At 55.4% G+C, this 24,659-nt stretch overlaps 2 protein-coding genes across 5 annotated transcripts; one reads left to right on the plus strand and one right to left on the minus strand.

Moving 5' to 3' along the window:
* Nucleotides 1–117: 117 nt before the first annotated feature.
* On the minus strand, nt 118–5,413 carry PIH1D1 (PIH1 domain containing 1). Of its 4 annotated transcripts, none has more exons than XM_080827928.1 (10): nt 5,273–5,413; nt 4,163–4,256; nt 3,717–3,783; nt 2,960–3,139; nt 1,868–1,929; nt 1,699–1,780; nt 1,134–1,263; nt 846–921; nt 350–493; nt 118–245 (listed from the first exon to the last, which is right to left on the minus strand). In XM_080827928.1, the coding sequence occupies exons 2-10, from the start codon at nt 4,250–4,252 to the stop codon at nt 204–206; spliced, it is 873 nt and encodes a 290-aa protein (XP_080684054.1). In that variant the 5' UTR covers nt 4,253–4,256; nt 5,273–5,413; the 3' UTR covers nt 118–203. The 4 variants fall into 4 exon arrangements, with proteins under 4 accessions (XP_080684054.1, XP_080684052.1, XP_080684053.1 ...); XM_080827926.1 differs by having other exon boundaries at nt 5,151–5,331; XM_080827927.1 differs by having other exon boundaries at nt 5,043–5,328.
* ALDH16A1 (aldehyde dehydrogenase 16 family member A1) lies at nt 5,169–18,810 on the plus strand. Its single transcript, XM_080827925.1, has 17 exons — nt 5,169–5,301; nt 10,298–10,400; nt 10,797–10,923; nt 11,415–11,593; nt 11,680–11,757; nt 12,127–12,308; nt 12,396–12,548; nt 13,001–13,186; nt 13,530–13,625; nt 13,832–13,968; nt 14,148–14,253; nt 14,343–14,473; nt 14,749–14,916; nt 15,204–15,405; nt 17,372–17,557; nt 17,872–17,994; nt 18,528–18,810. The coding sequence occupies exons 1-17, from the start codon at nt 5,212–5,214 to the stop codon at nt 18,687–18,689; spliced, it is 2,409 nt and encodes an 802-aa protein (XP_080684051.1). The 5' UTR covers nt 5,169–5,211; the 3' UTR covers nt 18,690–18,810.
* Nucleotides 18,811–24,659: the final 5,849 nt, after the last annotated feature.

Consider the following 24,659-nt stretch of genomic DNA (forward strand, 5'->3'; position numbering starts at 1 on the left):
ATCTGGAGGGGGAGAGGCTGAGGCCACAGCTGGGGCAGTGACTTCTCTGTGACTCCAGGACCCAGTCCAATGTCCCTCTTTCCTCCCATTCCTCACGTACTCCTAGCCAGACACAGAACAAAGGCAAAAATCTTTTATTTCAATTTCAGAGAAGCCCCCCACCAGCCTCTTCTCTCCACTTGGAAGCACAGAAAGAAATCCGATCAAGAAGCCACTGACAGAAGGGGCATCGCCACCATCAGTTGCTGAGGAGAAACAGGAAAAAACAGAATGAGGATTCAGGACAAGGAGTCCCGGGCCCCCAGAGTGCCTCAACTCCCTGCACACTTCCCCCTATCTCCCCAGGTACCTTTCTCTTCCTATGGAAGGCTGCCTTGCTCTCCTCGGAGTTGATCCGCAGGGGGATATAGGCATCCAGATGGTATAGCTGCTGGGGTCCCCCCATCACCAGGCGGTTCTCCCCGATCTCCAGTGACAGCCCGAGAGCTCCATCCTGGGAATAGAGAGAAATAAGCTCACCCTTCCCTTCCCAGCAACAGGGCGATAATCACAGGGACCAGGGAGAAAAGGCTCCTGTGTTGGGATACCATATGTAGAGGGTCTCGTCTTCCAGGAAAGAGATGAGAGATCGTAATTACAAGTCCCCGTGACTGAGCACTTACAATGACCAGAGCACCCTCAGGACGGCTCCCAAAGTGGGCCTGAAGGACCCACGGCAGGCAGCTATACTCAGGGGGCAGTGCTAACCAGGCTCCCACAGGTCTGGCAACGAGTCCCGCTCACGCCCCCTCAGAGATCCTAACCCTTCCAGACCTTTCTCTGGCTGTGGTCAAGCGTGCACTCACCAGTCGGGGGAGGTCAATTTCAGCCAAGAGGAGGTCAGGGGCTTCCAGCCAAAGGTTCAGGTGTGGCTTCTCCGGGCTGGGGAGGAACAAAACCCCAAACTGAGGAACACCCACCAGGTCCTTGCCAGGGCTCATCCGTCCCTTTCTCCCACCTCTGAGCCCTACTGCCTCAGGGAGCCTTCTGGGTGGGAGTGCTGCTTCTCCCCTCCCTGGGTTCCCAGAGCCCCCAGGACACTGCTTCCTATGGGGAGGGAGGGACATGACAGAGAGAACCCATCGAAGGCCCACCCTTCCTCAGGTCTCAGGGAGTCAGGGGTGTACAGGTTTCCCAGCTCCTGGATCCGAGGACGCTGCTGGGAGCGGATATTTTGCTGGGAGATGGAGCCCAGGAAAGGCCGATTCTTCAACATGCGCCACTCTGCGGGTAGGAAAATCGGGGTCAAATGTGGTAGGGCCAGGGTTCCCGTTGCTTCCATAGGGGTCATGACAGCAAGAGCCTCAGGAGAAAGGCTCCGCCCCTCCGAGGATGCCGGGGATCCGGCCACACCCCCAAGCCTGGCTTTAGGAAATAGGCCCACTTTAGCCTGACCCTACCCACCCCGCTTTGCAATCTGTCCCCTAGAGATCCAACTGGCTCCGCCCCCTGGCTATCCAGACTCCGCCCCTCATCTGGTTTCTTGACCCGCCCCACCCCTGCCCCGCCCCCAACCTTGGGAAGCCCCGCCTTCTCCTTATAATCCACAGCCTAGGGACCAGGGAAATCCCTGCCCACACTAGCTCCACCTTTCCCAAGGGCTGCCCCCAAGCTGCTCCGGCCCCTCTAGCCCCCGCTGGCCCAGGCCCCACCCCTCACCTGGATTCAATTGCAGACTGTATTTGTCCTCAAGACCCTCCCTGGCGATGGTGACCACGAGCTCTCGCAAGAAATCGCTGTTCTAGGAGTCAAAGAGGGAGACTGCGGAAGGGCTCGGGGTGGGGAGAGAGGCCCCGGCCCAGGCCTCACCCGCAGCCCCGCCCCCAACCTGCATCCTCCGGTAGAAGTCGCTGTTGACGGCTACGTCGTAGGCGGTGCAACCCTGGCCTTCTGTGGGGACAAGGCAAAACCGGTAAAGGCCAGCAGCCGCAAGAACCAGAGAGACCCGGAGACAATTAGAAAGTAAGGGTTCAAGACTCGCACCAGCCTCGTCTCTTCCCCTTGGGTCTTCTCCCACCACATCCCAGCGCTGACCTTGCCCCTTCCCTGCACACAGCCCTTGCAAAGCTCCCCAGCCCCCCAGATGAAGGTATGTGTCCTTCCCCGTGGCACTGGAGACCCTGTATGGTATGCTCCTCCCAGCTGGAGAGAAGCTCACTTCTCTGTTGGGGATCTGGTCCGTTTAAATTTCTTCCAGTCTCTCCCGATGACTGACAGATCCAATCAATCCAATTCAATCACTCTCTAGCTTCTGGACTCCTCAGTCCCCTCTGCCTAGAACCCTCTTCTCTGTCTTGGCCCGATGAACTCCTCCAGTTCCTGCACATCTTAGATCTGACACCTCCTCCTCCAGGAAGCCTTCCCCCCCTTCCAGAGCACAAATCATACCATATTGAAATCGGATCTGTCCCCACCACCCTCGCCTAAGACTAGGATTGTCTCAAGGGCAAGTTCTGGGTTTGATCAGTCCTTCCTCCCCAGGGCACTGCCCAAAGCGTGGTCCAGGAGGCTTCAGGGGAACATATGTGATTTGAAACACAGGCATATAGAGACAGAAACTCAACAGAGACAGATGAGACAAGGCTGAGAGATAGAGACACGGGGAGAAGAGTGAGGAAGGAAACAGGAACAAGAGTGAGAGCTGGTCCGGCCAGCTAATGAGGACACCTGCCCAGCTCCCCCTCACCATGGGGTAGGGCAGGGAGAAGGGCCAGCCTAGCCAGGCGGGCAGGACCAGGACCACCCCATGTAGCAGGTAGTGGAGCCCAGGAGGCTAGGCATATGTCACAGAGAAAAGGATAAGGTCAGGAGAGCCAGGTTTCTGGGTCCTAAGGAAGGAGGGTCCCAAGCCTTGGATCTTGGATCCTTGGGAAGAAAGGACCTAGGGAGCTAGATCCCTGGGTCCTCTGAGGGCACTGACTTGCATCCAGTTCGGCATGAGGCTCTCCCAGACTCATGGGGATGCGAAACCCAGCTTGGTCTTCCTCCAGCATTTGAAGCAGCTCGTCCTCCGTCATGTCGGCGGGAGGAGGGATGGAAGGGGAGTGACAGATGTTGATGAACACCTTCCCTTCGGAGGAGTTGGTCTTTATGCAGAAACCTGGTGGAAATGGGTTTGTCCTGAGGTGTGTGCCTCTGCATACATCTGGGTTTCCATCCATTCCCTCCTCAGTCTCTGTTCTCTTGATCTGTCCCTTCTTTGTCCCCTTCTCTTGATCAGTCCTCTGCTTTCTGAATCTGCTCTCCGCCCCACCCCTGGGATCTGTAACTCTCTATCTTTATTTATTATTTCAGGGAACACAAGCAGGGGGAGTGGGAGAGGGAGAAGCAGGCTTCCCACTGAGGAGGGAGCCCGATGCGGGGCCCGATCACAGGACCCCGGGACCATGACCCTAGCCGAAGCCAGATGCCCAACAACTGAGCCACCCAGGCGCCCCCTCTGTAACTCTCTACCTTTGAGTCTCTCTCCCCCTAGTCACGCCTGTCCTCCTCCTCTCTTTAGATCTCAGTCCCTTCCCTGCTCTCTCTGGATCTCTGTCACAACCCCCGCCAAGGCCTGTGTACTCCCATTATTGTGCCTCTCTCCTGCCTCCTATCTCTGTGTCCCCTGCCCCTAGCCTCTGTCCACCTCTCTTTGCAACTCTATCCCCCTTTCTCTGGGTTTCTGCCTTTCTCACCAGGTTGCGGTTGGATCTGTGTAGATTCTGGTCTGCTTGTCTGGGCCTGCTGGAGCTCCTTGGAGGCCTGTGTGAAGGAAAACAACCACCTTCCTGCTGGCGTCTGGGCCATCAGACCCTCCTTTGTTCTTCAAAGGTTTGTCGAGAAATTTTATGCATATGAGATGTACAAAGAATAAGACATACTATGTCTCGCTCCTCCTTTGAGGACCGCTAAGAACAACCCCAACCCCACTTGCATTTCTTCCAGAGCCTAGCAAACTTGGGAGTTAAGCAACTACAATTCCATGTAGTGCGTTCTGGGAATGTAGTCCCATCTCTGAGCACCCTCGGGTGTGCATATACACCTATGCGTGAGCGCGCGCATGTACACACACACACACACACACACACACACACACAAATCCCCCGAATACCCAGGGACCCTGGAGTCGGTCAGTCCTCACCTGCAGCAGCAGCTCCTCGAAACGCGCGGTTTCAGCGCCCATTTTCTCTGCCTCGCTTAGTTCCGGCACCAGAAGCTTCGAGTCCGCCATGGCCCTGAGGAAGAGACCTAGGCGTCCTCAGCAACACCGACGTGCGCCGGGGGCGGCGGGGAGGGACCCTGGCCAGGATCAGAACTGCGTGGCCTGCTGCCGGACACCCACTATTCTGTATGAAATCTAAGAATCTGGGCTTGAGACTACAATTCCACTCATGCCAGACACGGTTGTCCAATCTGTTGGAGACAACAGTCCTAGATGCTCTCTAAGTCCTGTGTGCAGAACGTGTAAACGACAACCACACTCCCAGCCTCTGTAACCAAGGCCTTCAGCAGACCACGCTTGTGTCCACCTCAAACGCTCAGACACCAATCCGGGAACCCCACTACGTTCCGGCCAATCATAGCCTAAGGCTGGAGCCACGCCTCTCACCTCAACCAATCAAAACTTTAAACCCTGAACCTAATTTCTGAATGCCACACTTCCTGGGTCGATTAAAGCGATACCTCCTCTTTCCAGACTACATCTGGCCAAGCTACTGGGTGGGCAGTCCAGGCTGGCACACTTTCAAAACCTTAATTTCAACGTCCATCCTAAAAGACTCCCTTCCGACCTCTGAACTATCGCTTCGTCCCAGAGCTCGAGTCGATTCTCTAGTAAATTTACTTCGGACTAAAAGCTGAACTCCTTGCCCTCAGTATGAACAGGGTGGAAAGAAGGTACACAAATACGTCCACGCTTCTAAATCTGGAGCCTTCCTATTTGTAAGACACACACATTTTTGTCCTGTCCCCGTCCCCCCCACCCCCGCCTCGCTCTGAGGATTGCGCATGCTCCAAACCACCTGGCCAGCTAGGGCGTGTGGGCGGGGTCACTGGGTCTAAGGCGGGGTTACGCTCTATCTCCCGTAGTCCCGCCCCCTGGACTGGAGGGGGCGGTGCCGCCCTTCGACCTCAAGGTTCCTCTGGGCAGAGCGCCCCGCACTCCTTGGTGGAAAGCGGCCCGGGAGGGTGATGGCTGCGACGCGTGCAAGGCCCAGCGCCCGAGAGATCTTCACCACGCTGGAGTACGGACCGGTGCCTGAGAGCCACGCATGCGCACTGGTGAGGGCCTGCCGTTCGCCGTTGCCCATCCCCCTCCCCAGGCCTCCGGGTCTTGTTTGGCGCGCGGACTCCCGTGATCCACCGCGGCAGGTCCGCCCTTCTCGGTTCCCGTGACTCTGGCTACTCCTTAGGACCCACCCTTGAAGGGCATTCCCTTGAGCCTTTGCGGCTGCTTCTTCTTAACCCTTGAGGCTTTTCTCGTGTTTCGGAGCCTCTCTCGTACCCCCGGTCTGCGGCGGTGTTTTCCCGGTGCCTCAGAGCCCCCAGGGGGGCTCTTGTGATTCTTCAGCCTCCCCTCCCCGGACCTCCCGTGAATCCCAGAGACTCGGAATTCCTGTAGGGCACCCTTGGTCTTCCAAGGACCCCCAGAATCTCCATGGACTTCCCGTGATTCCTCAGAACATCCTGTGGCTTGTGTGGCTGTCTGAGCCCCACCCCGCTGAACTCCTGTGGGTCCCCCGTGGTTTTTCAGGGCCCCCGTCAATCATTGCGGAGCTCCTAGGATCCTGGGAACCCCAGGATACCTCAGAACTTAACTGTAATCGCTTCCAGCCCCTCAGAATACCCTCATGGAGCTCCCATGATTCTAAAGCGTCTCTTCAAGTCCTCATGAGGCTCCTGGGATCCCTCGGGATCTCCCAGAACCTCTTGTGGTTCCTGTGGATAAGTAGGGTGCCTCGCATATTCTGTAATAACCCGGATCCTCAGAACTCCTCTCATGGGGCTCTCCTGATCCCACAAGGGTCTCTAGCATCCAGGAATGAGCAGCTTAGGCTGGCACAGTGGTCCAAGTGGAAGATGAGGCCAGAGCCTGGAGCGGGATGTGGAAGTGGATAGATAGATAGGAGGGGATGAGGCAGAGATACAGGAGGACCAGTGTCGGGAGTTGAGAGGGCAAGGCAGTGTCTGGGGTCTGGCTGGCTGTCGTCGTGTCTCCCCAACCCCTCACCACCACCACCAGTGGTGAACCCAGGAGGACTGGGGCTTCGGGGATAGATCTGAGTTTCGTTATCACATGGTGAGAGTGTGAGGGACCCTGGACAGCCTTGGCCTTGTGAAGGCATCAAATGCTACGGAGTCATCAACGTGGAGAGATAGATAGCTGAACTGAGGGAGTGAGGATCTGGGTCAGGGGACAGACCATTCCCACACTTGGAGCTTGGCTAGAGATGGAATATACTGAAATGGCAATAATGTAATCATAGCTTATATTTATTGGGAGCTCTCTGTGCCAGCCTCTGTGCTCAGTGTGATCTAATTTAATCCCCAGAACAGCTGTGAGAGGGGATTATTGTCATTATTTTAGCCATAGCACAGGGAGGCTTAAAGGGTATGTAATTTGGGGCACCTGGGTGGCTCAGTGGGTTAAAGCCTCTGCCTTCGGCTCAGGTCATGATCCCAGGGTCCTGGGATCGAGCCCCGCATCGGGCTCTCTGCTCCGCGGGGAGCCTGCTTCCCTTCCTATCTCTCTCTCTCTGCGTGCCTCTCTGCCTACTTGTGATCTCTATCAAATAAATAAATAAAATCTTTAAAAAAAAAAAAAGGGTATGTAATTTGCCCTCTGTCGACACAGTTTAAAAGAGGCGAAGCTGAGATTTGAACCTAAGCCCTGGGATTCCACAGCCTATGTTTCCCCCACCGCCTCCCAAGCAAAGGTCTCAACCTTCCAATGTGTGAGCCAGACTCAACCAACAAACTGTTTTCTTTGGCCCGCACTTTATTTTTGAAAATGTGAATTAGTGGTCAACTAATTCCCTGTAAGCATCCAGGAGGAGTCCAGCTTCTTTTGAAAATAAAAACCCTAAATTTGGCAATGTTTGACTCACATTCCCTGACAAAAGTCATCTGGATTCAATAGTGACTGTCTCTTTAGACAAGTTATGAGTTCCCAATCTCCACCAGCCCCTCTTCTCACACTAACATGACTTCCCAGGGCCCTGTGGACATTCTTTTATGGTTTTGTTTTTCTTGGGCCCGGGGTGGGGGGGGTGGGGGGCGGTTGGTAGGGTGGGGTGGAGATTGCAAACTTCCACAGGATACTTAATACTGCTACTTACCTATCCCTCGGCTTCAGGAATTGCCAGACATGTGGTCCAGTGTTGCCCTCTTTTGTTTTCTCTTTTTTCTGGAACGATTTAAATCCCTGATGTCCTGTTAGCTTCCAAGAAATATTTGAATTCTCATTTCTAACAGATAAAGACTAATTTTGTAACATAATCACCTAGCCATTTTAATTTAATTTAATTTTTTTTTTTAAGAGAGAGAGCAAGAGCTCTCCTGCAAGCGTGCAAGCAGGGGGAGGGGCAGGAGAAACTGAAGCAGTCTCCACACCCAGCACAGAGCCCAAGAAGGGGCTCAATCTCACAACCCTGGGCCAAAATCAAGAGTCAGACACTTAAGCGACTGAGCCACCCAGGCACCCCCACCTAGCCATTTTTCACACTTCACATTAGCGGTCACTTTTTTTTTTTTTTTCAAGATTTTATTTATTTGTCAGAAAAGAGAGAGCACAAGCAGGGGGAGCAGCAGGCTCAACATCGAGCAAGGAGCCCGAGGGGGGACTTGACCCCGGGACCCTGAGATCATGACCTGAGCCTCCCAGGCATCCCAGCGGTCATTGCTTAATATCATCCAATGCCCAGCTCATGTTCATGTACCCCCAACTATTTCCAAAATGTGTCTTTCCCTGGGGGCATTTGAATGGGAAACTTCTGACTCACCCTTTGACTTCAGAGAAAAAGCAGAAGGGCCAGTTGGCAGGGTAAGAGGAAAATCGGGAGGATGTGGCTTTGGGATGCTAAGAAGAGAGCAGTTGTAGAAGAAAAGAGTGGAAAGCAGGTCTGGGATTTCGCCAGGATCTAGGGATGGCGGGACCAGGGAGAGAAACATGGGGCAGATGTGGAAGGCGAGGTGCAGTGAGATTAATAGGGAATCCTACCTAGCGCTGCTCTGAGTGTACGATGTGCATTGATGCATTTAAATAATCCTTGCCACAGCCCCGTGAAGTAGCGAGGGGCTGTGCTTATCCCCATTTTCCAGATGGCTCAGCCGAGGCCAGAGTACTGTTACACCCTGGCTGACGTTGCACGATAAATACCAGAGCCAAGATTCAGTCTCCTAGCCCCAGAGACTCCACGCCACACTGTCCCGTTTGCAGTGCCTCTCCACTCTGCCCTGGGCTCAGGTAGACACGTCACAGCCAAATAAGCTGCGGCTGGCAAGCCTGTGTCTACAGCGGGGGGCCTTGCTGCCCCGCAAAGTGATGGCCGCTGGGTGCAGGAGTCACCTGGCTTAGCCGCCCCACCTCCCAAATAGAACCCGTTACTGCCTGATAACAGTGTCACGGGCATTGCCTCCAGGGTTGTGACAAGGTATGCGCCCAGTCTCAGGAACATAGGGCGCTCCAGAAAGCCCCAGTGCTCGGGCTTCCCGTCGGGTCTCTATGGCGTGTTCCCAGTTTTCCCAGGCAGGTGCGGTGGACCCTCCAGGAGTCATTGTTGCCTGGTGATGCTGCCGAATTATCTCAGGAATCCTGAGAAACAGGAAACTCGCCGAGGTCATTTCTCCATGGAGGAGAAAGGGTTTTATTAAGCCACATTTCAAAGTCAGTAGGACACGGTCTGCTGGTTGGCTCAGTGGGGTAAGCATCTGCCTTCGGCTCAGGTCATGATCCCAGGGGTCCTGGGATCGAGCCCCAGTTATGGCTCCCTGCTCAATGGAGAGTCTGCTTCTCCCTCTCCCTCTGCTCCTCCTCTTTCCAGCTTTCATGCCTGTGCTGGCTCGCATGCTCTCTCTCTCTGTCCAGTAAGTTAAAAAAAGAAAAATCTTTAAAAAAAAAAAAAAAAAGCAAAGTCAGTAGGACAGCCCTCCTATATCTCTGGTGAGAACGTAAAACAGCTTTGTGGGCTCCTCCATAAGTTACTCGTGGAGTTGACCTGTGACCCTCCTAGGTCCACATGCCTAGAAGAAGTAAAGTCAGGTGTTGGAAGAAAAACTCGTGTATGCATGTTCCAAGCAGCGCTATTCACAATAACTAGAAGGCAGAGACAGACCGAGCCCGCATCCACTGGTGATAAATGGATAAACAAAATGTGGCCTATCCAGGCAATGGAATATTGTATAGGCATAAAAAAAAAAAGTTTGTTGTTGTTGTTTAAAAGGAAGAGAAGAAGGGGAGAGGCTGAGGGAGAGAATCTCAAGCAGGCTCCATGTCCAGCACGAGCCCAGTGCGGGGCTTGATCTCATGACGCTGAGATCATGACCTGAGCCGAAATCGAGAGTCGGATGCTTAATGGACCAAGCCAGCCAGATGCCCCAGGAATGGAGTATTGATACATATTACAACTGGATGTGGTAAAAACAGGGCATTGGACAAAAAAAGAGCCAGGCAAAAAGAGTCACAGATTGTAAGGTTCCGTTTCTGTGAGATATCCAGCGTCGGCAAATCCACAGAAAGAGGAAGCAGATCAGTGGTAGCCAGAAGCTAGGGGCAGGGGGAGGGGTGTACAAAGTTTCCTTGCAAGGGGATGGAAATGTTCTGGAAGGAGATTGTGGTGATGGTGGCATGTCCTAAATGCTGCTGAACTGTACCCTTTACAATGCTTAACATGATGAGTTTTAGGTTGTAATGTATTTTTTTTTAAGATTTTATTTATTTATTTGTCAGAGAGAGAGAGGGAGAGAGAGAGAGCGAGCACAGGCAGAGGCAGAGGGAGAAGCAGGCTCCCCGCCAAGCAAGGAGCCCGATGTGGGACTCGATCCCAGGACGCTGGGATCATGACCTGAGCCGAAGGCAGCTGCTTAACCAACTGAGCCACCCAGGCGTCCCGGTTGTAATGTATTTTATGTTTAGGGGTTATTTTCCTTTTACACAGGAAAAGAATGAGCAGGGGGGGCAGAGGGGTGCAGGTGTCCTCTCCCAGAGGATTCTTGGCAGGGATTGAGCTCCCCCAGCTGCCTCCCAGACCCCATTCCGAACTGTCTTCACCTCCCGCAGGCCTGGCTGGACACCCAGGACCGACACTTGGGTCACTATGTAAACGGGAAGTGGTTGAAGCCAGAACACAGGAACTCAGTGCCTTGCCAGGATCCCATCACAGGTATGAGGTGTCCCCCAGCTGCTAGGGGAGGGAGAGGCATCTACACCCCCAGTTGGACCGACAACAAGGCTCCACTCGCTTTGCTCAGGGCTCTGAGGGCAGGGTGTAGCCAGTGGGGGAAGAAGGCGCAGATTTCTGGCTCTTTCTGGTCACGGTCATCCTAATTACTGCTCCAAGCCCGTGTGGATGCTTCTTGAAGTCACTCTCTACTAAGATCCCTTCTTTGATTACAGGGGACAGCCAGAGCAATGACCAATAGGGTCATCACAGAGCGGGGCTGGGGACCAGCTTTCCTGCCTTGGGGTGCGCCCGGGCTCTGGAAATCTCAGCCCCCTCCAGCTCTGACACGGGCTCCCCCACTCTTCCCGTCTGGGGTCCCTCCATTCATCTCCCCAGGAGAGAGCTTGGCCAGTTGCCTCCAGGCACAGGCTGAAGATGTGGCGGCAGCCGTGGAGGCAGCAGGGACTGCATTCGAGACCTGGAGTGGACTTCCTGGAGCCTCTCGGGCCCAGCACCTGGTCAGGTGACGCAGCTGAGGCGTGGGTCTCGGGACGTGGGGAAGGACTCCATCCCCAGCATCCACTTGAGACTGTAGGAACAGAGACTCTTTCCCGAGAGCTCTAGCTCGCTGAATTACTTGCAAGCTAAGTCTCCTGTGGGCTCCATGCCCTCAAGCCTCTAGCAGCTAAAACATCCCATACACCAAGGCTAATAATGAGAAAGCTCTGTTCCCCAGAATAGTCCCAGGACTCACTGAGCCTCCCATTTTCCCGACCCCAGTGCCCATTTTCCATTTTCTCCCATTTGGGGCAACTAGAGACAAAGTTTCCATTTTCTAAGAGAACTATTGCTCAGACTACATTTCCCATAAATCTCGGGGGGGCTCTCCACCCCTGGCAAATGATAGGGATGCCCCCAGGAGATCGTAGGGATTATAGTCCAAGTACGCAGGGGGTGTTCCAGGACTGTGACTGAGGGGCAGAGGGAAAGGACTCCCCCCGGCTTTCTCTGCAGGCTGGCCAAGATGATCCAGAAACACCAGAGGCTGCTATGGACCCTGGAGTCCCTGGTTTCTGGGCGAGCCATTCGAGAGGTTCGAGACGGGGATGTCCCACTGGCCCAGCAGCTGCTCCAGTACCATGCCGTCCAGGCGTCCACCCAGGAGGAGGTGCTAGCAGGCTGGGAGCCCATGGGTGAGAAGCAGGAGTCCTGGCCCCCAGCCTCTTCCTCCCCCATGACCTAGCAGTACCTGCCCCAGTCCCCTTATTTATTCTTACAGGAGTGATCGGCCTCATCTTGCCACCTACATTCTCCTTCCTTGAGATGATGTGGAGGATTTGCCCAGCCCTGGCTGTGGGTAATTGATGGGCTGGATCTGAGGGAGGAGGGGCTGGGGGCCTGGACCGCTGGGTCTGAGGGAGGAGGGGATGGGGGCCTGGACCCCTGGGTCTGAGGGAGGAGGGGCTGGGGGCCTGGACCCCTGGGTCTGAGGGAGGAGGGGCTGGGGGCCTGGACCCCTGGGTCTGAGGGAGCAGGGGGCTGGGGGCCTGGACTCCTGGGTCTGAGGGAAGAGGGGCTGGGGGGGAACTGCACCCCTAGGTCTGAGGGAGGAGGGGCTGGTGGCCCGGACTCCTGGGTCTGAGCTGGGGGCCCAGACTCCAGGGTCTGAGGGAGGAGGGGCTGGGGGCCCAGACTCCAGGGTTTTTGAGCTGCCCACCTTTTCCAGGTTGTACTGTAGTGGTCCTCGTGCCGCCAGCCTCCCTGACACCCCTCCTCCTGGCCCAGCTGGCAGGGGAGCTAGCCTCGTTCCCAGGAATCCTCAATGTGGTCAGTGGCCCTGCCTCCTTGGGCCCCGTCCTGGCCTCCCAGCCTAGAGTCCAGAAGGTGACCTTCTGTGGAGCCGTCGAGGTATCTTCGGGGCTGGGAGGGGGACAGGACGCGGCTGGGAGGCCGGAAGGCCCCTCCCTCAGCTGAATTCGGCGGGGGGTCCTGCAGGAAGGACGTGCCCTTCGGCGGAGCCTGGCGGGCAGGGGTGCCGAGCTGGGCCTGGCCCTGGGGGCCGAGTCGCTGCTGGTGCTGACGGAGGCGGCGGATGTGGACTCGGCTGTGGAGGGTGTCGTGGATGCAGCCTGGTCCGACCGCAACGCGGTGAGGCCCACGCATTCGGGGGCCCCTGAGTCCTGGGGGTCGTGTGTGTCTGTCTCCAGACCTCAGGGCCTCATGTCTCTCCCATCGATTGTAATTTTCGGTGTTTGGGGTCGCACATTCTCTCTCTGCGCCAGCACACGCGGGGGCTCCTCTTCGCCCCTGCCCTCCTGTTTCTGCAGGGGCTCATGTCTCTTGTTCTTAGAGGTTCTCTGCACTTTTCTGAGTGTGCATGTCCCTAGTTTTCCAACCTCTGTCTTCACTCTGAGTCACCCCCTTCTGTAACTTCACCCCCTGCCTGGCTATGGGGCCTTGGTGAGTGTCTGGGCTCCCCGGTCACTCCTCCCTGACTCTCCTCTGATCTGTGTATGTCCCCAAGGCTCGGCCCTCTGTGGGAGACTGTCCCCTCAAGGCGGGCCCTGCTTTGCCCTCCCTGACATCCCTCTCCCTCGCAGGGGGGACTCAGGCTCCTCATCCAGGAGTCTGTGTGGGACGAGGTGATGAGGCGGCTCCAGGAGCGGATGGCCCGGCTTCGGGGCGGTCGAGGACTGGATGGGGCCGTGGACATGGGGGCTCGAGGGGCGGCCGCACATGATCTGGCCCAGCGCTATGTGCGTGAGGCCCAAAGTCAGGGTGCACAGGTGAGCAAGGGGCACAGACTCCAGGATGCCAGGGGAGGAGGGACCTGGAGACCTGACCCCTGGGTCTGAGGGAGGAGGGGCTGGGGCGAGGACTCACGGGTCTGAGGGTCTGGACTCCTGGGTCTGAGGGAGGAGGGGGCTGTGGGCCTGGGGTACCAGGTCTGAGGGAGGAGGGGCTGGGTACGAGGGCTTCTGGGTCTGAGGGTCTAGACACCACGTTCTGAGGAAGGAGGGCCTAGGGGCAAGGACTCCTGGGTCTGAGGGAGGAGGAGCTAGAGGTCTGGACTCCCAGGTCTGAGGGAGGAGGCGCCGGGAGTGAACTTGTCGATCTGCATTTCTTCAGGTGTTCCAGGCTGGAGATGTGCCTTCAGACAGCCCATTCTTCCCCCCGACTTTGGTCTCTGACCTGCCCCCGGCTTCCCCGTGTACGCAGGCAGAGGTGAGCCCTCCAAGGCCCCAGAGATCCTATTCCATCCACCCACCTGCGGCCAGACCGGAGCAGCAAGACTCCGCCTGCCGAGGCCCTCGTGGGGTGACCCCTGGGTCTGGGTCTGGGGGCTGCTCACGGTTGGAAGCCGCTCCCCTAACGGATGTTGGGGAGAGAAGCTGGCCGGGCCCCCTGAGCTCCGTCCTCACCCCTTCCAGGTGCCCTGGCCCGTGGTCGTGGCCTCCCCATTCCGCACAGCTAAGGAGGCCCTGGCCGTGGCCAGCGGGACGCCCCGAGGAGCCAGTGCCAGTGTGTGGAGCGAGAGACTAGGGCAGGCCCTGGAGCTGGGCTGGGGGTCAGTCGGCACCTGCGGGGGCCACAGGGGGCAGCCTGTTGGGGGGCGCCCAGCTTCTGCTCTTTTTTCTCAGTCTTGAGGTCTCCATCCCCTCTCTCTGGAGTTCTGCCCGCCCCTCCTCCCTGACTCGGCCCCCCGCCACTCTCCGCTCTTGCTCCCGTCCCCCTCTCTCCCCACAGCCTCCAGATGGGCACCGTCTGGATCAATGCCCACGGCCTGAGAAACACTCAGGTGCCCGCAGGCGGCTGCAAGGAGAGTGGGTCTTCCTGGCACGGGGGCCCTGACGTGAGTGCGCCCCTCCTCCGCCCCGTCGTCACCCCCTTCAGCCACCTCGCGCCCTCCCCTGCGTCCTTCTGACACTGCCCCTCCCGCAGGGTCTGTATGAGTATCTGCGGCCCTCAGGGACCCCCGCCCGGCTGTCTTACTTTTCTGAGAATCTGAACTATGACACCTTTGGCCTCGCTGTCCCCTCAACCCTGCCAGCAGGACCTGAAACAGGACCCAGGTGAGCTGTCCCCGGGGCTACAACTCCCAGAATCCCCCGGGGTGGGGATGGGGAGAAGGGAGGTTGGGACCGGCTTCTCCTGGGCTGGAGGGGGGGTTCATTAGAGCTGTCTGGAGGGGTCCCCGTGTGTGGCTCCACACCGACCCCCTCTCCTAAGGAGAGTCCCCATTCTGCTAAATGAAGGCCTGTGCTCTCCTAGAGGCACAGCGGGGTGGAGTACGGGGTCTGAGGAGATGTGACCCCAGGACCCACGCCCGCGCCTCACCCTCCTCCAGCCCGGCAGCCCCCTATGGGCTCTTCATTGGTGGCCGTTTCCAAGCTCCGGGGTCCCGGAGCTCCAGACCCATCCAGGATTTGCAAGGCAATCTCCACAGCTACGTGGCTGAGGGCGGAGCCAAGGATGTCCGAGGGGCCGTGGAGGCCGCTCACCAGGCTGCCCCTGGGTAAGGAAGTCACATGGGATAACCCAGAGGTCGTGGGGCATTAGAGAGAGTGGTCTGAGAGCCCCAAGGGCTGAGGGCATATGGGGTCTGGGACTGGTGGGCTGTGAGGTCCGAGCTCCCAAGGCTGACAGGATATACGGGTCACGGCCCTCACTCCCCTCCCCAGGCAGATGGGGCCGTGGGGCCTGGAGCCCCATCGTCAGGGCTGCGGACAGATAACGGGTATCTGGAAGAATCCAGGACCAGAAAGCTGACCCTAATTTGCACTATGTCCCCTCCCCCTCCAGCTGGGTGGGCCAGTCGCCAGGGGCCCGGGCGACCCTGCTGTGGGCCCTCGCAGCTGCCCTGGAGCGCCGGGAGTCTGCCCTCACCTCGAGGCTGGAGAGGCATGGCGTGACACTCAAGGATGCCAAGGTGGAGGTGAAGCTGAGCGCCAGGCAGCTCCGGGCCTGGGGTGCCCGTGCCCAGGCCCAAGGCCATGTGCTGCAGGTGAGAGGTTATGTGAGCTGGCAGACATCGAGGGCAGCTTGGGGTGGGAGTCAGAGCAAGGATCTGGGAGTGAGCTGGACTTTCGGGGAGAGAGAGAGAGAACACGAGCAGGAGGGCAGAGAGAGAGACCCTCAAGTAGGCTCTGCACTGAGTGCAGAGCCAGACACGGGCTCGATCTCACGACCCTGAGATCATGATCTGAGCCGAAACCAAGAGTCCAACGCCCAACCGACAGAGCCACCCAGGTGCCCCTAACTCTTAGGTTTTAATCTGAGAACAGTGAAAACATGTATCCATACGGGATTTACGCCCCAATTTTATAGCAACATTATTCCTAGTAGATGAGGAATGGAAGCAGTCTCGCGCCCGGCTCCGACCGTACCGCACGTGACTCTTGATCTCAGGAGAAGTGAGTTTGAGCCGCTCTTTGGGCGTGGAGTTAATTTTTATTTATCTGTTTATTTATTCATTTATTTATTTATTTATTTTTTATTTGACAGACAGAGATCACAAATAGGCAGAGAGGCAGGCAGAGAGAGAGGAAGGGAAGCCAGCTCCCTGCTGAGCAGAGAGCCCGATTCAGGACTCGATCCCAGGACCCTGAGATCATGACCTGAGCTGAAGGCAGAGGCCTCAAACCACTGAGCCACCCAGGCGCCTGGAGTTTATTTTTAAAACAAATAAATAAATATAAATAAAACAAAAAGTGGGAGTAATCCAAACGTCCCTTGGGAGGTTAATGAACAAAGCGTGCCTCACCCATAACAGCGGGGCTCTGCTCAGCGTCCCATGGATGAATCTCAAAGGGACCCTGAGGAGTGAAGGAAGCCAAATTAGAAACAGTGCAGCCTAGGGGCGCCTGGGTGGCTCAGTGGGTTAAGGCCTCTGCCTTCGGCTCAGGTCATGATCTCAGGGTCCTGGGATCGAGTCCCAAATCGGGCTCTCTGCTCAGCAGGGAGCCGGCTTCCCTTCCTCTCTCTCTGCCTGCCTCTCTGCCTACTTGTGATCTCTGTCTGTCAAATAAATAAATAAAAATCTTAAAAAGAAAAAAAAAAAGAAAGTGCAGCCTATATAATTCTGTATCTAGAAAATTCTAGAAAAGACAAACTGTAGTGAGTGGAAGCAGAGCGGTGGTTGAGGATGGAGAGGGTTCAGGTGGAGTCAGGTGGAAAGGATCACAAAGGGGCACAGGGAGGTTTGGGGGAGTGAAGTCCATTGTCTTGATTGTGGTGATGGTTTCAAGCGACTTGGGGGCATCTGGCAGGCTCAGTTGGTAGAGTATAACACTTGATCTCGGGGTCATGAGCTCAAGCCCCATGTTAGGCATAAAGTTACTTAAAAAAAAAGAAAGAAAGAAATAACAAATTATGCCCTTTAAAATGCATGCAGTCTAGTGCATGTCAATTATATTCAATAAAGTTTAAAAAAAATTATACACACGCACACAGGAACAAACCCACGGGCCAGGTTCTGAGCTCTCTACACACAATTTAGTTCATTTCAACAATAAACCTCTGAGGGAAGCACCGTTCGGCTCATTTGAAAGACGGGAGGGGCGCCTGGGTGGCTCAGTGGGTTAAAGCCTCTGCCTTCAGCTCAGGTCATGATCCCAGGGTCCTGGGATCGAGCTCCGCATCGGGCTCTCTGCTCAGCGGGGAGCCTGCTTCCCTTCCTCTCTCTCTGCCTGCCTCTCTGCCTACTTGTGATCTCTGTCTGTCAAATAAATGAATAAAATCTTTAAAAAAAAAAAAAAGATGGGAAACTGAAGCCCAGAGAGGTTAAGTAACTTCCCCGAGGTCACACAGCTGGTGAGTGGCAGAGCCCACAGCCTGGCTCCAGTCGGCTCTGCACTTTTACCCAGTGAATCATCATAGGAGTCGTTACAGAAAAGGAAAGGTGGGGAAAGGAGGAATGGGGCAGACGAGGCTTCTGTGCCCAGCCCTTGACCTCCTGCCTGTCCCCGCAGGTGGCAGAGCTGAAAGGCCCGGTGCTCCGGCTTCGGGAGCCGCTGGGCGTGCTGGCCATTGTGTGCCCTGACGAGTGGCCCCTGCTTGCCTTCGTGTCCCTCCTGGCTGCCGCCCTGGCCCATGGCAACACTGTGGTCCTGGTGCCTAGCGGGGCCTGTCCCATCCCCGCCCTGGAGGTCTGCCAGGTACAGTTTCCCGCCTTCCTGCTGCAGCTCCCAGCAGCCCCTGGGGCAGCAGGTGGATGGGAGGTGCCCCAGGCTTGCACTCACCCCACCCCCTTGGTAACCATGGTAACCCCCCACCCAACCCCCATCCAGCCTGCGTTGCTCATCGACCCTGGGACCCTTCTGTCCAGGCCTCAGGCATTCACCACTCATGACCTGGGTCCCATTCCTTCCAGGAGCCCCAAGGGCTCTCCCCGGATGCTCACTCCTCACCCAGCCTATTGCCTCCGGGTCTCTGACTCCCTTCCCGCCCAATCCTCTCTACTGTCCCCTAGGATATGGCCACCTTACTGCCAGCAGGCCTGGTGAACGTGGTGACCGGCGACCGGGACCACCTGACCCGTTGCCTGGCCTTGCACCAGGATGTCCAGGCCCTGTGGTACTTCGGATCTGCCGAGGTACCCTTTGCTTTGCTGTCTTTTTGCCATCTCGAACCTCACCGACAGCCTCTTCCTTTTCTGGAATCAGGGCATTGCCGCCTTCGAGTTCTAGTTGCTAGGGAGGACAGACTCCTCAGCATCCGGGTTAGGAGGTCCTGCCCTTTTAGAGCCCAGGTTGCTAAGTAAGGGGATCTCCTTAGCATAGCAACAAGGGCCCAAAAACCTCATCTCACTGGACGACCCGTTGCTAAGGACCACACCCTAGTAGCAGAACCAGAGGCCTACAGTCCACCCTCCTGATGATAACAGGGGAACTCCTTGTCACCAAGAACCCAGGCCCCATTCCTTTGAATGTGGGCTGTTAATGGGGAGGAAATCCCCTAGCCGCAAAGGTCAGCCTTGTTTCCCTCAGCATCTGGAAGGTCTGTGGACTACAGACCGAGCATTGTAGAAACAGAGCCTAGGTCAAGCCGTCAGGCCCCTCAGTAATAGGACACAGCTGCTTGGCATCCCAGCTGGCAGAAGTCCTGATCCCCCTCTTCTCATGCCAGGGCTCCCAGTTTGTGGAGTGGGCCTCAGCTGGAAACCTGAAGCCCGTGTGGGTGAACCGGGGCTGCCCTCGCGCCTGGGATCAGGAGGCCCAGGGGGCAGGCCAAGAGCTGGGGCTGCGGGCAGCACGGACCAAGGCCCTGTGGCTGCCCATGGGAGACTGATGCCCGAGTGCCTCCCGCTCCATCCTGGACAGAGGAGAGATGGACTCTGACAGACCCCAGAAGCCTGGAACTTTCTTTTATTAGGACTTCCATGTCCTCCAATAAACTCTAACCAACCTTGGCTGTGCTTCTGAGGGGAGGAAGTGGGGGAGTAGCAACTTCTGGTCTGTTCGAGGCCATCCGAGTTCAGAGACTCAGCAGCCGGGTGGGCTGGCTCTGGTACAACACAGTGTTTGTGAAACAGATAAAGGGAACTCTGAGAAGCCCCGGACAGGGCCCCAGGGCCTCTTGTTTCCCCCCGGGTCTTCTCCATCCTGAGGCTCTCGCTCTTGGACTTGCTCTGCCAATGCGTCGTTTCAGGATCCGTGGTGGGCTGGTACAGAGTAAAAGCACAGCGGCTCTCAGGAGTAGGATAAAGGCCTGGTAAGTTAACATTCACAGGTTCCCATTGGAACTGGGACGTGCTCCCACCATGTCAGATTTCCAGCCCAGATGACTGAACAACAAACAGGCTGACAAAATTCCTGAATTTGTAACCGTCCATTCCCATGAACCCATCTGAGTGGCTCTGGCACAATGCCCGTTTCAGAATTCTTTGGGATGCCAGGAACCCATTCATGCTAGCTTAGGATAAGAGGGAATTTTCCGGAAGACTGCAGAGACCTCCCACAGAAGATGGGGCACGACATACATCTGAGGGGCCCCAGGTCCTGGAGAAACCAAAAGTGCGCAGGAACCAGGACCCGTCCTTTCTTGGAGGCACATGATTTCTGGGGTCTGTCTTTCCCTTTTTTTCTTTCATCTCTGGGGCTTTTCTTTCTTTCTTTCTTCTTTTTAATAGTATTTTTTTTTATTTTTTAAAGAAGATTTTATTGATTTATTTGGGAGAGAGAGAGAGAGAGAGCGTGAGAGGGGGGAGGGTCAGAGGGCCAAACAGACTCCCCGCTGAGCAGGGAGCCCGATGCGGGACTGGATCCTGGAACTCCAGGATCATGACCTGAACCAAAGGCAGTCGCTTAACCATGTGCCACCCAGATACCCTGTCCGGGGCTTTTCTTTTTTTTAACTTTCTTTTCTTTTCTTTTAAGATTTTATTTATTTATTTGACAGAGAGAGAGAGCACAAGCAGGCAGAGAGGCAGGCAGAGAGAGAGGAGGAAGCAGACTCCCTGCCGAGCAGAGAGTCCAATGCGGGGCTTGGTCCCAAGACTCTGAGATCATGACCTGAGCTGAAGGCAGAGGTTAACCCACTGAGCCACCCCGGTGCCCCTAACTTCATTTTCTTTCATAATCTCTATACCCAACATGGGGCTTGAACTCACGACCCCGACATTCAGAGTCCAATGCTCCACTGACTGAGCCAACCAGGCGCCCCGTCTCTGGAGTTTTCTGCTCCCACCTGTCTGCTTCTGTCGCCTCTTACAACAAATGTGACTTTAGGAAAGCTTCTTCACGGCTCTGCGCCTGTTTCCTCATCTGCTAAATGGGACCAGTAGTTCCAACCCGACTGATTGACGTGGTGGGTACACGGGACATGCTTCGTGAATGCTTGCTGCTCGTTAGACGTTAATTCTGTCACGAGGCTAATGGGAATAGGCCGCCGGCCTCCTGTCAGGATCTGACTAAGGCTGGGCAGAATAATGACCTCCCCCAGGCTCTGGACGTTTGGAAAGGAAAGGAATGAGAGAGCTGGAGGGAAGTCCCTGGAAGGCTCTTGTTCCCATCTGTGGTTTGACAGTTCCCCCCAGGATCCCGTGGGCTGCCTCAGTGTCCTTGCTAGTGATCCTGTTGCTTTAACCAGCGGAAGGTGACCGCCAGCCAGGTCCACAACCCCCCAGCCCAGAGCCCAGGCAAGTGTCCACGGGGCTTCCGGGGAGAGAAAATCTGATTGGCCAGCTTGGGTCGGGCCTCTGCCTCTGATCCAATCATCTCCGTCCTGGGGGGTGGGCAGGAGGACCTGGTCTGTGCAGCCTCCAATCAGGCAGCAAATACCCAGTGAGCGCTCGCTGTGGGTGAGGCGCTGTTCTAGGTGCTGGCAAGACCGCTGGCCTCAGGAGCCCGTGTGCTAGCAGGCGACAGGTGTATTAGGCTCCTGTCGCTGCTGTAACAAAGTTCGTGGCTTAAGTAAAACAGCACAAATGTATTATCTTGGGGTCCTGGACGTCAGACATCTGAAGTGGGTCTCACTGAGAGAAAATCAAGGTGTCAGCAGGACTGCATTGCTAGCTAGAGCCCAAGGGGAGGGAGAATCACTTTCCCTGGTGCATGACCGCCTGTCACTCTTTTTTTTTAAGAATTTATTTATTTATTTGAGAGCACCAGCGGGGGAGGGGGGCGGTGACAGCGACAGAGGGAGAAGCAGGGACTCCCCACTGAGCAAGGAGCCCACTGTGGGGCTTGATCCCAGCACCCTAGGATCACGACCTGAGGCGAAGGCAGACGCTTAACTGACTGAGCCGCCCAGGCGCCCCCTGCATCACTTCTCATTGCCAGCAGTGGCCACTCGAGTCTTCCTCTCATGGCATCACTCTGACTGTGATCTTCTCGCCTCCCTCCTTCCCTTCCAAATCCGTCTGTGATGACACTGGACCTACTCAACCCGTGATAATCTCCCCATCTCAAGAAAATTAACAAAGTCGTATCTGCAGAGGCCCTTTGGCCATGCAGGGGAACAATCAGAGGTTCCAGTGGACATCTTCGGGGCCAGGTATCCTGCCCACCACAAGAGGAGATAGACTGAAAACACGTGAATAATCGAGAAGCATCTGTTCAGTGTGACAAGGGAGCTAAGCCAGGCTGAACGGGAAGAGAAGAGGGCAGGGAGCAGAGATGGCAGGTGTCACAGGACAGGCGAGGCTTTGCTGCAGTAACAACCCCCAGACCTCTGCGGCCGTCAACCACAAGTTCATCGGTTGCTCACACTACCTGTCGGCGGTGGCAGGGGCCCTCTGTTCATCAGAGCCACGCAGGCTCTGCTGACGTGGTTCACGTGAACTGGGCTGACAGATGCCCGATTCAGCGTGGTTTCTGTCATTAAAGATCCACTCCCTGCCCCGTTGATCTCATGCAGAAGTGACGCTTGTCACTGTCCTCACTCTCTCATTGAGCAAAATGAGTCACGTGACTGTGCCTGAGGTTTCCCCCCCCCCCAGCAGGGTGCAAGGAAGGACAGCCAAGCAAGAGATTCCCAGACGCACAGATGTGGAAGGGACTTCATATTTTCTTATTTACCACCTCAGCTGCCGATTTGGAGTTGAAGAAATCGAGGCTTAGCGAGGATAAGGGGCTGGCCAAGCTCCCGCAGTGACCCAGCCAGGGTTGGAAGCAACACTTGCCAGGCCTGACGCGATGAGATGTATCTCCTGGGTCCTCTTGTGTGCCTGGCCCTGGCAGGGCAAAGCTGGAAGCCCAAAGAAAGGTCAGACCCAGCAATCCAACAAGCCCCCAGCCTGTGCTGGGAACCCATAATCTGTACATCTGTGGAGGGGACACAGGATACTGGGGGACCCAGAGGAGCCCTCGTGCCAGGCTGGATTTGGAGCTGAGGACTGAGGATCTTATCAAGGGTTTGGGGAGGGGGGTGAAGGGGAAGAGATAAAGGGAAAGTGGGTCCCGTGGCAGAAGGGCTGGAAATTTGTCCTAAGGACAATAGGGAGCCACAGAAGGTGTGTGAGCAGAGGAGAGGTAGGCTCAGCTCTGGTTGGAAGACAGAAGGTAAGGTGACTTGTACTATAGTAACAGAGGAAACTCAGGGCACTTGGGGTGCCCGGAGATGGCACCCGACCCAAACTGCGTGAGCGTGTGTGTGTGTGTGTGTGTGTGTGTGTGTGTGTGTGTATGTATATGTATGTATGAGGGAGGGAAAGAGGGGTGGTGGCTACCTTCCCAAGGAAGTTGCCATGAGTGTTGCCGCTTTTTTCCAGCTTTATTAAGGTATGGTTGACAAGGAAAGATTATATATGTTTTAGATGTACAACATGGTTTTTAAGTGTACAGAACATGGTAACTTAATAGACCCATACATTGTAAAATGGTTACGGTGATCAAGTTAATGGACACGCCCATCGCTTCACAAAGTTCCCTTTTTGTTCCTGATGAGAACACTTAAGATCCACTCTCTTAATCAAACTGGAAACAAAATTCAGATATACCCAAAAGCAAAGCAAAACCCAACCTCTAGGAAATTTCAGATACACAATACAGTATTGATTTTTTGGTTTTGTTTAGAGAGTTTATTTTTTTTATTATTATTAAAATTTTTTTAAATTTATTTATTTGTTAGAGAGAGCGAGCAAGCACAGGCAGACAGAGTGGTAGGCAGAGGCAGAGGGAGAAGCAGGCTCCCCGCCGAGCAAGGAGCCCGATGTGGGACTCGATCCCAGGACTCTGGGATCATGACCTGAGCCGAAGGCAGCTGCTTAACCAACAGAGCCACCCAGGCGTCCCTATTATTATTTTTTGAGAGAGGGAGCAGGGGCAGAGGGAGAGAGAGAATCCCAAGCAGGCTCCACGCCCAGTGCAGAGCCCGATGCAGGGCTCGATCCCATGACCCTGAGATCGTAACCTGAGCCGAAATTAAGAGCTGGGTGCTTAAGTGACCGAGCCAGCCAGGCGCCCCAATACAGTATTGTTATTTATCGTCACCATGCTATACACTGGATCCTCAGAACTTTGTGAGTTTTGACCAACATCTCCCCATCTCTCCTGCACACACACACACCCCAGCCCCAGGCAACCACCGTGCTACTCTCTGGCGCTCTGAATTGCCTTTTTTAGGTTCCACATATAAGTGATACCCTACAAGATTCATCTTTCTCTGGCTTATTTCACTTAGCATCACATCCTCCAGATGTATCCACGTCGTTGCAAACAGCAGGATTTCCTTCTTGTTATGGCCGAAAGAGATTCCATTGTGTGTGTATACCACATTTTCTTTTTCCATTCACCCATCCATCAGCGGACCCTTAGGTCTTATCTTGCTATTGTGAATGAGGCTGCAGTGAACAAAGAGATACCTCTTGAGAGACTGATTTCATTTCCTTGGGACAAATACCCAGATGTGGGATTTTTGCATCATGGGGTAGTTCTATTATTTTCACAGTATTTTTTTGAGAAAGCATCATACCGCTTTCCATAGTGGCTGCACCCATTTACATTGCCACCAGACCTTAATCGACTGAGCCACCCAGGCCCCCTAACACTTCTGTCTTTTTGATGGTGACCGTCCTAACTGGTGTGTGGTGATCTCATAGTGGGTGTGATTTGATTCTCCCTGATGATGAGTGCGTGCACTGTATCCAGAAGGACCATGAGGATCTGATGTGGCAAGAGAGCAGTCCAGGCAGAGGAGAGCATGTGCAAAGGCCCAGAGGTGGGAAACAGCCTGGTGAGAACTTAGTGGTTTGAATGGTCAACCCCCTACCCAAAAGATATGTCCACATCCTTACCCCTAGAACCTATGAATGTGACTTTATTTGGAAAAACAGTCCTTGCAGATATAATAAAGTTGGGGATCTTGAGCAAAGATCATCCTGGGTTATCCAAGTGGGCCCTACATCTCATGAAGAGTGTCCTTGCAAGGGACACCCAGAGGAGAGACACTTCTAGAGAAGTCCAGGTGAAGACAGAGTTGGGGATGGAGTTATGCAGGTTCAAGCCAAGGATTCCTGGAGTCCCCCAGAAACTACCCTTATCCCACACATCCAAGATGGTGGTGAGGCTGTGTCACAAGGGGCAGTCTTGGAGGCCAGGGCAGGACAGCAACAGCAGGGACGTCTGTGGGCACCGCTCCGGGTGGAGATGCCCTCTGTTGGCCCCACATGCACCCTTCACCTGCCGCCCCCCACCCCTCCTCGACCCCCTTCTGTCTCTCCCTTTCCATGTTTCATTCCACTCCGTCCAGTGCCCGGCCCTCCACCTCCTGGCGCCTCTGTCCATCTCCGACCAGTCTTCCCTATACAAGGCGAGGATG

Source organism: Martes martes, assembly GCF_963455335.1.
Source record: "Martes martes genome assembly, chromosome: 17".
Lineage (NCBI taxonomy): Eukaryota > Metazoa > Chordata > Mammalia > Carnivora > Mustelidae > Martes > Martes martes.

Excerpts from the sequence above, each read along its gene's own strand:
- PIH1D1 (XM_080827928.1), bottom strand. The coding sequence starts at position 4,252 with ATGGCGGACTCGAAGCTTCTGGTGCCGGAACTAAGCGAGGCAGAGAAA. Across the intron at positions 1,930-2,959 it reads TCATGCCGAACTGGATGCAA|AAGGCCAGGGTTGCACCGCC; the intron begins GTCAGTGCCCTC and ends TTGTCCCCACAG. Across the intron at positions 1,781-1,867 it reads ACTTCTACCGGAGGATGCAG|AACAGCGATTTCTTGCGAGA; the intron begins GTTGGGGGCGGG and ends TTTGACTCCTAG.
- ALDH16A1 (XM_080827925.1), top strand. The coding sequence starts at position 5,212 with ATGGCTGCGACGCGTGCAAGGCCCAGCGCCCGAGAGATCTTCACCACG. Across the intron at positions 11,758-12,126 it reads TTGCCCAGCCCTGGCTGTGG|GTTGTACTGTAGTGGTCCTC; the intron begins GTAATTGATGGG and ends CACCTTTTCCAG. Across the intron at positions 17,995-18,527 it reads GGTACTTCGGATCTGCCGAG|GGCTCCCAGTTTGTGGAGTG; the intron begins GTACCCTTTGCT and ends TTCTCATGCCAG.